The 14,114-nt window shown below is 38.2% G+C and overlaps 1 protein-coding gene and 1 pseudogene across 2 annotated transcripts; one reads left to right on the top strand and one right to left on the bottom strand.

Moving 5' to 3' along the window:
- The first annotated feature begins 948 nt into the window (after positions 1–948).
- On the top strand, positions 949–7,076 carry LOC132173525 (ABC transporter A family member 2-like; annotated as a pseudogene). The gene is made up of 16 exons (XR_015911682.1): positions 949–1,329; positions 1,904–2,135; positions 2,265–2,434; positions 2,532–2,717; positions 2,850–2,978; positions 3,025–3,225; positions 3,398–3,557; positions 3,650–3,876; positions 4,406–4,523; positions 4,634–4,710; positions 4,849–4,938; positions 5,069–5,212; positions 5,301–5,582; positions 5,665–5,745; positions 5,892–6,071; positions 6,183–7,076. The product of XR_015911682.1 is annotated as an ABC transporter A family member 2-like (transcript).
- LOC132173523 (protein IQ-DOMAIN 31) lies at positions 6,747–13,189 on the bottom strand. Its single transcript, XM_059585038.2, has 8 exons — positions 13,062–13,189; positions 12,877–12,916; positions 12,093–12,223; positions 11,345–11,641; positions 10,339–10,542; positions 9,430–9,510; positions 7,615–8,716; positions 6,747–7,183 (listed from the first exon to the last, which is right to left on the bottom strand). The coding sequence occupies exons 3-8, from the start codon at positions 12,174–12,176 to the stop codon at positions 7,152–7,154; spliced, it is 1,800 nt and encodes a 599-aa protein (XP_059441021.2). The 5' UTR covers positions 12,177–12,223; positions 12,877–12,916; positions 13,062–13,189; the 3' UTR covers positions 6,747–7,151.
- Between the last annotated feature and the right edge of the window lie 925 nt (positions 13,190–14,114).

Below are 14,114 nucleotides of genomic sequence, written 5' to 3'. Positions count from 1 at the left end.
TTATAGTGTAATTGCATGATAATTGAAACTTGTGTAGAAATGTGAAAATGAAGTTTTTTCTTAATTGCGTATTAACATAACATATAATCTTGGCTTTTGACAACTTATTCGGCCAGAAAAAGACTTCAATAATAAAATTCACTCTTTGGTAATCACAACCGGACTTTTTTACCAAAAGATTAAACGGGGTCGGCTTATTAGATGCTGAGGCTTAAGACGACAAATTTAGGTAGGATTTCTTTTTTATATTTAAATATTATTTTAATGTACGAACTTAGCCAATATGGTGATTAAGCTTTTGGTGAAATTATGACTTTAATAACCACTTCACGTGTGTAATTAATGTGACTTTCTATTTTTTTATTTGTTTTCCTCTCAAGTCTTAAAATCTTGGAATTTAATTTTTTTGTATTCATTTTTAGCGTAATTGGGGCCTTAATTAAAAAGCACCGACTAACTTTTTTGTCATAATATTACATCCATTTAGTACATTTAAGAGGAAACTTATCCAAAAAATTTACCCAAAAGCAAAAGACAATATCACCCTCTAAATGCACTAAATTGATACAGTGAATCCGTTTCCATTACTTTTTTACCATAATTGAAGCCTTAATTAAAGAATATTGACCAACTTTTCTGGCATAATTAAGGCTTAATTTAAAAAATAAAAAATAAAATAAAATGAAACTTAATTATACTATATTTATTTCGAGCTTTATTTCATTGGGGGGCGTTAGCCGTTAGGATATTGCCCGGGCCCCGGCGTTTAAAGAACGAAGCCAGTGTCATACCTCGTAATTCCCTGAAAAACCAGCCCCCAATTCCCCCACTACCAACCTTCCACAAAACCGCGCCTTTTCAAAGATCCTCTTCTTGGCTACCCAGTCTGCATAAAATCCCATCCCTTTACAGCCTCTTAACATTCGAACTTCCCCTCCAAAAAAAAAAACGCGTAAAAGCATGAACTTATGGCGCGGTTTTCCGCTGCTATGGCAGCAATACGCCGCGCTTCTAAAGAAGAACCTCCTGCTGTCGTGGCGGAACAAGACGGCGACGTTCATGCAGCTCTTCTCGTCCTTATTCTTCATCTTCCTCCTCTTTTCCATCCAGAAGGCCATCGAGTCTCGCTACGCCGCGTCCACGACCTACAAGAGCGTGACGGACCCTAAGACACTGCTCATGCCGCCGATCCCGCCCTGCGAGGACAAAATCTACACCAAGGTCCCCTGCTTCGACTTCCTGTGGAGCGGGAATGCCAGCGCCGCGGTTCGGAGGATTGTGACCAACATCATGACCAATAACCCTGGCAGGCAGATTCCGAAGAGAAAGGTTGGTGGTTCTGTTTGGTTGCTGAGAAAAGGAAATGGAAGTGAAAATAGTTGAGAATTGCGTCTTTCAGAGCTTTGGTGTTAAAGATAAAAAGTGGAGTTTATTGAGATTTAATCGTCGTTTGGATGCAGAGAAACCGGGAGAAAAGAGAATTTCGAGTGTTTTGGTTGTGAAAGTTTTGGAGTTTTTTTTTTTTTTTTTTTTTTTTTTTTTTTTTTTTGGCTTTGAATTCATTGGAAAAATAAAATTTTATATTGACTGAGCCAGTTGATCGGTAGGAAAAGAAGGAACACATCGGTAGTATATAAAATTTGTAATTGATTCAGTTTTTTATCTTTGTTTCGTTACCGAGAACCCGGTGGAAAGGAAGGAGCGAATGAAAGTTGAAAATTGTTCAGTCCTATCCATTTTGCTGTGGTTCGTGTGGAAATTTTAATTCTCGTTTGAAATTTTATAGATACAGAATCTTGGGTTTGGCTAGTTGAGGAGGTGGACGAAAGAGGAAAGAGTTTAGGACTATTCAGAATGGGGAATTATGGTGTACCCATTTTCACCGTGCCCATTGTTTATGCAGGTTCAATCATTTAGAACACCAAGTGAAGTGGATTCATGGCTTCTTAGTAATCCGATGAGGTGCCCTGGAGCTTTGCATTTTGTAGAAAGAAATGCTACTGTAATTAGCTACGGCATACAGACTAATTCAACTCTAGTTGCACAGCGAGGGAATTATGAAGATCCCACATTTAAATTTCAAATACCACTTCAAATTGCCGCAGAGCGTGAGATTGCGAGATATCTGATTGGAGGTATTAAATTCTAGTTCTTGTTTTCTGTCGTCTTATTTGGAATTTTCTAGTCACATGATTCTATATGTGATCTCCATTTCTGCATTTGACTAAATGTACCAATAGTTTGATGACTTTGTGCATGTTCAGACCCAAGCTTTAGCTGGGTTGTGGGGTTCAAGGAATTCGCACACCCTGCAATGGAAAATCTCTCTGCAGTGGCTACAATAGGACCAAGCTTTTTCCTTGCAATTGCCATGTTTGGATTTGTGCTTCAAATCAGTTCTTTGATCGCAGAGAAAGAGCTTAAACTTCGCCAGGTATTGACCTTCCGCAATCTAAAGTTAAAAATAGGATTGACTTGCCGTCCCTTTGCAGAATTGCTCCATGTTTCATTTTGGGTTTTTATTCCCACAGGCAATGAATATGATGGGTCTTTATGATTCTGCCTACTGGCTCTCATGGCTCACATGGGAGGGATTTCTTACGCTTCTCTCCTCACTTTTCTTAGTTCTCTTCGGCATGATGTTTCAGTTTGATTTTTTCTTGCACAACAGTTTTGCGGTTGTGTTCCTTGTGTTCTTTCTTTTCCAACTCAATATGGTAAGAGTATTTCCTGCACCGTATAGGTCATTGTATTACTTTATGTTTATTCATGGTGATTTTGGGTTCTTAATTAAGCCAGCCCATTTTAAATAGTCACTCTTGATCTGTCTTTTTAACTTTTGATGCTAGATTGGTTTTGCCTTCATGTTGTCACCCTTCATTAGCAAGTCATCTTCATCCACAACAGTGGGTTTCTCCATATTTATTGTTGGCTTTATGACGCAGGCAAGATTCCCTTGCTAAATCTCTATGATAGGAGTTATCAGTTCAATTGTACTAATATGTTTCTATTTTGTCCTTGCAGCTTGTTACATTGTTTGGATTTCCCTACACTCAAGCCATCTCTCGTAACTTAAGAGCTATCTGGTCGTTGTTCCCACCTAATCTTCTTGCTCAAGCTCTAAGTATGCTTTCTGGTGCAACTTCAAACCCTCAAGATGTTGGGGTGAGCTGGAATGGGAGGGCCAAGTGCGCACCAAATAATATGATGTGTGTGATAACAATTGTATGTGAAGACTTCGAGCTCAAAACTCAATATTGACAATACATTGATCACATTCCTTCCTATATCTCTCCCTTTTGTATCCCTTTTTTTTTTTTTTTTTTTTTCTCTTTACTTTACTCTAAGCTGAATCACTTCCATTTTAGTTATTTTGTGTTTGTTGTATTCTTGACAGAATGATATTTACAAATGGCTCGTTGCTACGTTTTTTCTGTGGTTCGTATTGGCTATCTACTTCGACAATATAATCCCAAATGCATCTGGTGTGAGAAAATCAGTGTTTTACTTCCTAAACCCTTGGTATTGGATTGGGAAAGGAGGAAGCAAAATGAAAGGTAATTCTGCTTGATCTTCAGTCTGTGCTCATGAGTTCTCCCCATTGCCTGGAATTATGATCGACTGATACTTTTCCCCCCTCTCATCATAGAGGGTGGCATTTGTAGTTGCATAGGTTCTGTCCCACAGCAGGATCATATTACTCCAGATGATGGAGATGTCCTTGAAGAGGAAAACATAGTAAAACATCAAACACAGGAAGGCGTGGTTGATCCAAATGTTGCTGTTCAGATACGTGGTCTTGCAAAGACATATCCTGGGAATCGGCAGTGTGGTTGCTGTAAATGCAAGAAGACTCCACCTTACCATGCCCTTAGGGTAAGGACCCCTTTCCAACTTTAGTTTTGGCCAAGTTGAGGGAATCAAAGTATCATATCTACCTGATCATGTAGTTGCTAAAAGTTGGTGGATGGTTTTATGAAATTGACCTAATCAGATATCTTATCAGTTCAATGCACATCCTTCTGTTTTTCCACCATTAACTCTTTCATTCTTAGTTTATATATCAGTGGGAGCTGGCAGAGCCGGGTAGACTACATACCTAGATTATGAGTATCAATCAATATGGTTGATTGTTGGCCTATAGGGTTGTCGTGGAGAATCTATAGTGGTGGATCCTGCTATCTATCACTCTGGTAGTTATACATTCTGTGTCTTGATGATCATTTATTCTCACCCAGATTTATGTTCTTTTTTGTAACACTATCGTCAAGGTTTTTTTTTTTTCTTCCCAGTTTCTTGATTGCCATCAAGCATCATTAGGCATAACACGTTCATAATGATGCTGCCCACGGTAGTATTTATGTTTTGATGGATTTAACTCTGCTTATTTGCAACTTACCTTCAGGGCTTATGGGCGAACTTTGCAAAAGATCAGTTATTTTGTCTTCTTGGACCTAACGGAGCTGGAAAAACTACGGCAATTAATTGTTTGACTGGCATTACACCAGTGACGGGTGGAGATGGTGATTCTCTCTCTTTCTCTCTCTCTCTCTCTCTCTCTCTCTCTCTCTCAGCTTATCCTGTTGAAATGAAGTCAAGTATGATGTAACATCCAAATCTGTGTTGTTGACAGCATTAATTTATGGAAATTCAATCCAAAGCTCAATTGGCATGTCAAACATTCGAAGAATTATAGGAGTTTGTCCCCAGGTAACCCCTACGTGTGTCTGTGTGTCATTTCACGAATGTGGATTGCCACATGTTTTCCGTTATATATAACATAGTTTTCACTAGCATGACTCAATAAAGAATTTGTGTGCTAATCTTGAATTTTTCATCTGTCAATAGTTTGATATCCTTTGGGATGCATTGTCTGGTCAAGAGCACCTTCACCTCTTTGCTAGTATCAAAGGCCTACCCCCTGCTTCTATCAAATCGGTATGTAATATGCAAGCAAAATCGTGTATCACCAGTTTTTGAAGATTCAAAACATATTCTATGATCCCAGACGGAGTATCCTATTGCATTTACTTGTGATGATGTTCATTTTCATTCTTCTCAAATACAGGTTGCTCAGAATTCATTGGCAGAGGTGAGACTCACCGAGGCAGCCAATGTGAGAGCTGGGAGTTACAGTGGAGGAATGAAACGTCGCCTCAGTGTTGCCATAGCCCTTATTGGCGATCCAAAGTTGGTCATTTTGGATGAGCCGGTACGCAGATGGGAATATTGTCACTCATATATATATTGATTTACTTGGTCTACTTATGAGAAGTTTCATTTTCCCCCTTGATCGACAGACAACAGGCATGGATCCAATAACAAGGAGACATGTATGGGACATAATAAATGATGCAAAGAAAGGTCGTGCTATTGTGCTAACAACACATTCAATGGAAGAAGCTGATATTTTGAGTGATCGCATAGGAATCATGGCCAAGGGTAGGCTTCGCTGCATTGGAACCTCAATCAGGTTGAAGTCACGGTTTGGCACTGGTTTCATTGCTAATGTTAGCTTCCTTGGAAGTAATAATGGTCAAACTACAATTCATCATGAGGCTGTGAAGCAGTTTTTTAAAGATGTATGTGAAACAAGTAAATTGATTAAAGTTTTTCATGAACATAAAATAAGATTGGTTTCTGACTAGGGGAATGTTTTGACAGCGATTGGATATCGTACCAAAAGAGGAGAACAAAGCCTTCTTGACTTTCGTGATTCCTCATGATAGAGAGAAGCTTTTGACGGTGAGGGTTTTCTATTAGAAGGATGTAAAGATTTTGAAATAATTGTACTCAATCAATTTTTGGTTTACTTATGTTTTTATTCTTTATTTTGTTTTGTTTTTTCAACACTTGCCTTCTCTTTCTTGGGTACTCCTAATCCTGAGCAGAAATTTTTTGAGGAGCTCCAAGATAGAGAAAATGAATTTGGCATATCAGACATCCAATTGGGTCTTACAACACTGGAAGAAGTTTTCTTGAATATTGCAAGGCAGGCAGAGCTAGAGAGTGCGGCAGCTGAAGGGAGGTTGGCAACTTTGACTTTAACATCTTCTGGAGCCTCAGTTTCAGTAAGCGGAATTTGTTTTTTCATTTATTTTTTGAATAACAAGAACATGAGAGGAAAAGCTTTAGTCATTTTTGTGCACTCCCCAATCTTATCTCTTACAATAACTGCGCAGATACCTTTGGGAGCCAGGTTTGTAGGAATTCCAGGAACAGAATCTGAAGAGAATGCCAAAGGGATTATGGTAGAAGTGTACTGGGAGCAAGATGATTCTGGAGCCCTCTGCATTTCTGGTCACTCCGCTGAAATTCCAATCCCCCCCAATGTTCAACCAATGCCTTCAACAACAACTTCTCAAAGAAATTTCTTCTTCGGCCGGTCGGGACTTGTTCATGGAGTTGTAATTGATCCAAATGAAATTAACATTGCTGAAAATCATTGACACATTTACTTTCAAGTTGTATACATGTGTTATTCTGCATTTCGTATGTTTATGAGCACCACATTCTAGTAACATTTTTAGCCCGTTGTGTACATGCATACCAGAACATCGAAAAACTTTACATGATTATGCCATATTCTACAATGATTTATATATCATTACATTGTTTTGTAATTTTTTTTTTCTTAGACTATAGGACCCTTGGCATTTTTGTGTGTAGTTTACAAAATGTCTGAAGTGGAAACTTTGTCCCGGTCAGAATATTAAGAGACCAGAGCCAACCAATGACACATTGGCCACAGAAAATGGCAGGGATTAGAACTTATTAACAGGACATCATCACCACACATCCAGGTACATGTTAATAGAACATTACAAAACATGGTCTAATGTGGATTAAGATCACATCATATCCATCCACTATGTAATAAACTATGAACAGCCTGAAAGCATTACCAAAACCAACCACAGTTCAGACTTGAAGTATGACATGATAAATTTTCGAACCTATGATGTACATAAAACTCACAAACACCCCAAATGCAGGAAAAATCAGTGAAGGCGCTTGGCCCAACACATCCCTCCAACTACAGTCCACATTACAGTTTTCAGAGCACTTACAACACACACGTCAATCAAAAACTCCAAATCAATTTTTGCAACCTTGTGTTAAACTCCTGAAGATCCCATTTCGCACACAAATTACCTTTTCCACTCTGCTTGGGTTACCTTCGCTGCAAAATTAAACAGCAAGTGTATCATAAGTAGATAGGGTAAAAAGGGCTTTCTTATATGTTTATTTCCAGAAAACTGACAGCAAGTTTTCTTTTGTTAACTTTCTTGGCATAATGAGAAATGCACCTTTTCTTATTAGGAAATCAATGGTTTAATAAGAAAAATACTAAAAAGCTTCAGCTGAGGTTCCTTTGAAATGATAACCATACTGGTTTGGCATGCACAGCAAGATATAAACAAACCAAATAACCCTGAACTGAAGGTTCAGAAATATACCCTATTTTCACTTACTACTGAAAAGCACCTTAACTGGAATTCTTAAGAGAAGTTCTTTTTTGAAAAAAACAAAAAACTGTATGCTCAAAACATTTTCAAACCACTCAGAGATCATAAGAATCATAAACTCTATTGAGAAGCAAGCATATCATACCATTCCCATCTCTTGAAGACAAGAGAGATCTATCACTTTTATTCCCCCCTTTGCCACCTGCTTGCACCAGTCTCTGTGTCCTTGGTGATTGTGAACTGATTTTACCATTAGTCAAAGATGGCAGAGAATGGCGTCGTGTGCCGTTATTTTTCTCAACAACATCTTGTCCAAACCTTGGGGAGCCCTGAGCTCTGAGCTTTGCCTTTGCAGATTCAGTTGCCGCCATATAGCTAGGCACTGTTGGACTGCTCTGCAACCCATTCTCTGTGCGTTCTTGTTTTGCTGCAATAGAAGCTTTCCGGCCAGATTTCGGGTTCTCGTTGCTTGTCAAATCTTCCTTTTGGCTCAACTCTCCATTTGTTACAGAAATGCTCTCATCTTTAACACCACTCTCTATTAAAATATTTGACTCTGTCGCAGCTTCGTCAGCAGGAATTTTTCTATCTTTACCACTGCACTCTGTTAAAGGCTTTGATTCCACTGTAGCTTGATCACCATGTGGTAAATCAGGCACCTCTTTCATTGCCAATGGTTCAGGAGGTGTTTCTACATCAGGCAATTTATATGTAGTCAAGGTTGCCTCTTTTTTCATTTTCTCACCAGAATTATTCATTCCTCGTTCTAAAACATCAGGAGTCGAATTGGTTAATGATATTTCCATACTCTGCTTTGGTTTCTCAGTTTCAACCTCTAGCTGCACAGAGCTCTCTACTACAGGGTTATGTACCTTTCTTAAATTTCGTTTGATCTTTTCAAGCTCAATTTTTGGATTTTCCTGTGCTTGATCTACAGAATGGTTTGGAACTTTCTTCAGGTTACGTTTAGGTTTCTCAGGTTCAGAGGTTGCTAGCACTGATGCACCATCAGCATTTGCAGCAGGGAGCCTCCAGGTGCTACGCTTTGGCCTGCCTATTTGCGCTTCTACAGTTTGGCCATTACCATGCTTTCTATGAGATTTTGAGTCTGGCATTTTCTTTGGTTGTGGAATAGGTCTCCAAAAGCAGGATGATGACCAGATTTCCAACCAGTTTGAGACTGAATTTGGTTCCCCAGATTCATAATGAAGGCGCAGAGGCATTACAGTTGGTGATGGAGCAAGGAGCTGGAGTAATGAACCCAGCAGTCAGATTTCCAATTCATGAACAAAATAGAGGGGACAATAAACAGTAATCTTTCAATTCCAAAATTTACGTTTGCCGAACAAAATTATAAAGTCAAACTGCCAGGACTGCCCTACAATGACATACCACAATTCCAAGATTATATATACTTGGAAACTTTATACGCTTCTGTGGTTGATTTTAAAAGGAAAAAAGGATCTAAAATTTTATGTAATGCTGCCATCGTACCCATATAAGCATAGACATAGTTACAAGCTATCACAAACTTCCACAGATCTTCCAAGGTGAAGAAGTTCAACATATAATCAAAGAGAAAAACTTTACAGCCTCAGCTTGATGTTTTGGGTTCCTACCAATCATTTCCTTATAAAAAACAAGAGAGATTTGAACCCATAAAACAAAATAAATAATTAAAAAGTAATTAGGCACAGGTATAGTGAGTTATCTTCAGATCTTGATGTGAATCCCTCAAGAAACTATATGCAATGTATTGAAGTAAGCAGCCCTATCATTTAACATTAAGATTCACTAAATTCTGAGGCCTGCTTTATTTTTTAAGCTTAAAAGCCACTGCTGATACAGTAAATAGATAAAAGCATGATAGCCAACACATTTCGTTCTCTTATCATCATGTTAAATTATTCTCATTGCAGCTATATACATTGCTGATTAAAAGGAAATAGGACAACCGTACCTTACGAACAAAAGCATTTGCGGACAACTTTGCAATTTGTATATACATATAAACTCCAACAGGAACCACGGGCCTGTTCTCCTGATAGATTAAAGATGTGGAAGGAAAATAATTAATGGTAGAAGTAGAATTAAAGGCATAATTAAAAGCAGCTAGCTTAACCATGTTTATAAAAACCTAAAGCCTTCCTGGGTGCCTTTGAGACTGTTATTATATTTCCCATATACACCACTGACGAATGATAAAAGTGTGAAACAAGCATAATGATGCATTTCATTGAAATATATTATGTTGAATCTCCAAGTTTCGTACTCAAGGAAGAGAACATATATCAATGTATATAAGTTACGTCTAAAGTTTATAGTCGTGCCAAACCAGATGTTGAAGAACAGAAGTGTGCATCCTCTCACACTTGTGAAAGAGGATATGCTCATACTCATTTATCATCCTCGATTGCATCTGTTATGCACTGTTAAAGAAGAGTGAATATGGATCCAACCCAGGAGATTGACATCGTTGAGCATAGACTTCTAAATGATGTTAAACCACCTAACTTTTTACAGCATTAGCCGTGGTGCACAAATGTGTACGTGAATATGAGAGAGAGAATGAGGGTGCAAACATTTAATTTCTTTTTATTTAAAGTAATATATTACCATGATAACCTCAAACAATTAGTGGTTTTATTAAAGCAATCCATAGAAAGATTTGGCGCTGGTATCAAGTCATAGATGCACAGATATTTTTGGATAATAAATATCCTAGCTGAAACAATGTCCCCCATGATATAACTAAGGAAAGGCATCTATAATTAGTGATTGACTACTTTTTTTCTTTCCCTTTTTATAAGTAATCGAAATATCATAAAAATTGTGATCGACTACTAGCAGAGATCTTGAAAACAATTACCAGAGGCTTCACTGGACTGCATTTTTTATGCACTTCAAGTCCAAGATCAGAATGTCTGACCCTTCTTCCACGAACAATTGCCTGAAACTTTATGATTCCCAGCATACAGCACAAAGTAGCAACAGCTTGCCTCCTAACCAAGTGCCCACGAATAAGTGCCTGCAACCTTATTATGCCTTTGAGAGCCCGAAACGCACGGCGAGCCTTGAATCATAATATGCTTAATTAGTGCAGGCATGATGACAACTATAACAAAAACATATATAATGTGGATTGGATCTGAAATAAATTGACAACTTTCATAAGCTCAAAACTACTTATATTATCAACCAGTTCACTGAGATGTACCTGAACCAGATAAATGGAAAAGGTGACCAAACACCAGTACTAAAATCCATAATTTTTAGAAAACATGACTATAATATATATATATATATATATATATAGAGAGAGAGAGAGAGAGAGAGAGAGAGAGAGCACTTTTGGCAGTAAGGAGCACAAAGTAGCTTCTCTTGGCCAGAAGATCCATTAGGGAATTTCAGCAACTCAGTGATGCCAACTCCAGCATGGAATTAAATATGAGATGCATGCAGGCAGTTAAACCTCTCTAACAAATACTTATTCCATCAAGGCTAAAAATCTAAAGGGGCAGTAGTAGTTGGGGGTAAACCAGGAAAGACTACTGCAAGTTCAAAACGAGCGAAAACGAAAAAAATATTGCCGGCACTAATATGCTTCCAGAATAAAGAAAAAAGCAACTAATGGACAATGAATTAAAGGCAACCCTTGAAAAACACTGGAACCCTAATAACACAGGCAGAAACAAACATAATGATGACTCGCTGGATTTTCTTGCAGGTCCAGGTGTTTGAAACCTTGACCTGATGCAGACCTCTATCCAACCAAAGCCCTCAACGAAGGATGTTCCAAGGAATACAAAATAAGTTCAATGGCTTTACTTAGATTCAATTGTCAACCATGACAGTCCTCAACAAGAAATAATTACCAAATAACCCCTAAAAGCAGCCTGTGCCTTTGTCGCAGCTTGCTCCTTCCTAATTTTCTCGGGATCGTATGTTGCATCTTGGGGTGTGGATCCTGGTGCATCATTCTCTTGATTCCCTGGCAAACTTTTTCCTTCATATTGTGATGTATTTGCAGCTTCCTTGTTCTCTGATTCTAACTTCCCTTCATCTCTACCAATTGTATAGGGGGTCGGATGTGAAGCCACAGGAGTATCCAAAGCCACATTTCCTTCCGATGTCTTGGCAGGAACCAAGACCTCTTTCTCACTGGTAATTTTCTACATCAGAATGATCAATAAGAAAATTAGGGCTTGGAAGTTTATTACAATGCCTGTTTCAACATCATAACCTATCCAAGAACTTGAATGGCTGGTGAACAAGGCATTATATGCATAAGTAGGTGAAAGACCAATAAAAAATTAACTAAAAGTATCATGCTTTAGTTTTTTAGAGCCAAAATTTAGAAGTAACTTAATGTGAAGCTGAAGTTCCATAAAGCCAATCTTACTAGTTACTCTCTGTCTAGAAAAATACCATACCAACAGGATATATATTTGGATGATGCCATCTAGTTTTGGAGTTAAAGTTCAAAGAGAGTGGACAAAAAGAATACTGCACAGGAAGTGTGACGTATCTTTTGACTAAGGGTCTGCAGTTGTATAGATGACCTATACATAATATAGTACACCATATAACAGGACATGATCTGTGCAGTAATCAGCTTATTACCTCTCTTCCCTTTGAAATATTAGATTTGGAAGTCTTCTTCCCAAACAGTACGGTTTTGATCCATTTTGCTGGTGATTTTCCCATTGCAGGATGGACAGGACCAGTAATCACGAGAACCTGGATCCAACTCTCTGCATTTTTTTCATGTGAGAACAGCTTATACAGACAAAAACGACACCACGTAATCCATTTAAATATAATGCCATGCAAAACGACCGAACCAAATATGACTGCAGCATTCATTTACTTGTGTGCAATTTTCGAATAAATGCCACTAGTTATTAGATAAAGCTGATAGCTGATTCCTACATTTTCTGAAAAAAAACAACCAAACAAAGCATCAAGCAAACACTTCCAACAGATCCAAATTAAATAATTCAAAGTACATAGATCTCCTCAGCTAACCAACTAACAAATTAAGCATCACAGGGAAACCCAGTTAAGTCAGAATGATAAACTAAGATCCATGTAAGATAACAATCAGTCAAATAGCAGTTACCTTAAAATCACAGACCACTAATAGAAATCTTTTTTGTTTCTATTTTTGCTAAGTAGCTAAATATACTAGAAAAACGTTATACGAACATAGTAACAAACCTAACTCGTAAGAGTCTTACAAATCTAGAAACTGAAACACTAATAAGACATTGCAAGAAACCCTAGAATCCAAAAGATCTGCTCGGAGCAAATACCTATTAGCTACTTCAGAAACGAAAACTAAACCATGAATCAGAGTACAAAAGTAAAACACGCGAGGTTGAACAAGACCAGATCTGAAACTTACCCGATAAATGCGCTGCTTGTAGACCCCAAATCTACCATTCCTAGGAACCAAAATGAATCAAACCACAGCACAACGCAAAAAACATGGTTCAGGCTTCTGAAACAACACAGTCGGAGAATATATACAAAAATATGAGAGAGAGAGAAAGAGAGAGAGAGAGAGAGAGAGAGAGAGAGTGAAAGCACCATTGAGTAAGACTGAGAGAGCTTGCAAACCAAGGAAATGTGCTCCCAAGCTCCATTCATTTTCTCCTTTTGCTTTGCTTTCTTTTCTCTCACTCGGTGAGTCACTGCACTCTCTCAGAGCCAAAATGAAAATATACCTAAAATCGAAAAACACAAGATATTATATGCAGCAATAATATGGTGCGGACGCGATCATGTTATAAAGCGTGAAGAGAATCCTAGACCGTTGACATGGAGTTACGTTATGAAATCTTAGCATTTCAAAAGCGGATCTGAGAGAACGAAACAATCGGACGGTTGAGAGTGAGAGCTTGTGGTGTGAGTGAGTGCGAAAATGAGTTGTCGGATTAAAGGAGTCCCAAGTGCAGTTTACTTCGGAACCAAGTGTCTTTATCCTAAAGCATAAACGAAATTACCTACATACCCTCGTACCAGAAACTTTTACACTGACGCGCGAGTACGGGCGTGCAGAAACTGAGCCGTACGACCTGGCGCGAAGGGGCGCGGAGTTTTAGACTGTAGGCGCGTGAGATGAAATAGGATGTGGGGCAGTGAATATGGGAGTTGGGTAGCTGCATGGGAGCCACGCTGACTATTGCCGTGGCCAAACAGTGGTTAGGGATGTGATGGACTTGTGTCTAACCGTCACGGAGTTGAAATAAACGTTATGGTTGAATCTGCTAGTCATCGAGTCATCATTTAACGATGAGGGAGAGAGAGGAATTAAATTTTGACGGTTGATTTTTTAAAAATAAAAAATAAAAGGGATAAATTCAAGTTATACACCTTTTACAACACTCCCTAATGTTTAAAGTCTCCCACTTTGATTACCTTCTATTTAGAGAAGGATATAATTGTGTATTATTGTAAAGTTTAAATTTTATATTTAGGAAAACTCCAACAGAATAGCTAAAGGGGTGGTAATATAATTAAGCAATAAACATTACAATGATTTATTTCGGAATAATGAGGATTGTAGGGTTAGAAAGTTGGAGTTTGTGGATAATATGAACTATTTCGTTTTCCATGTTGTTTAGTAGCAGATATCATGAT

This window comes from Corylus avellana, chromosome 3 (genome assembly GCF_965113065.1).
Source record: "Corylus avellana chromosome 3, dhCorAvel1.hap1.2, whole genome shotgun sequence".
NCBI lineage: Eukaryota > Viridiplantae > Streptophyta > Magnoliopsida > Fagales > Betulaceae > Corylus > Corylus avellana.
Note: the sequence above shows the minus strand (reverse complement) of the source record. Positions and strands in the feature narration are given on the sequence as shown.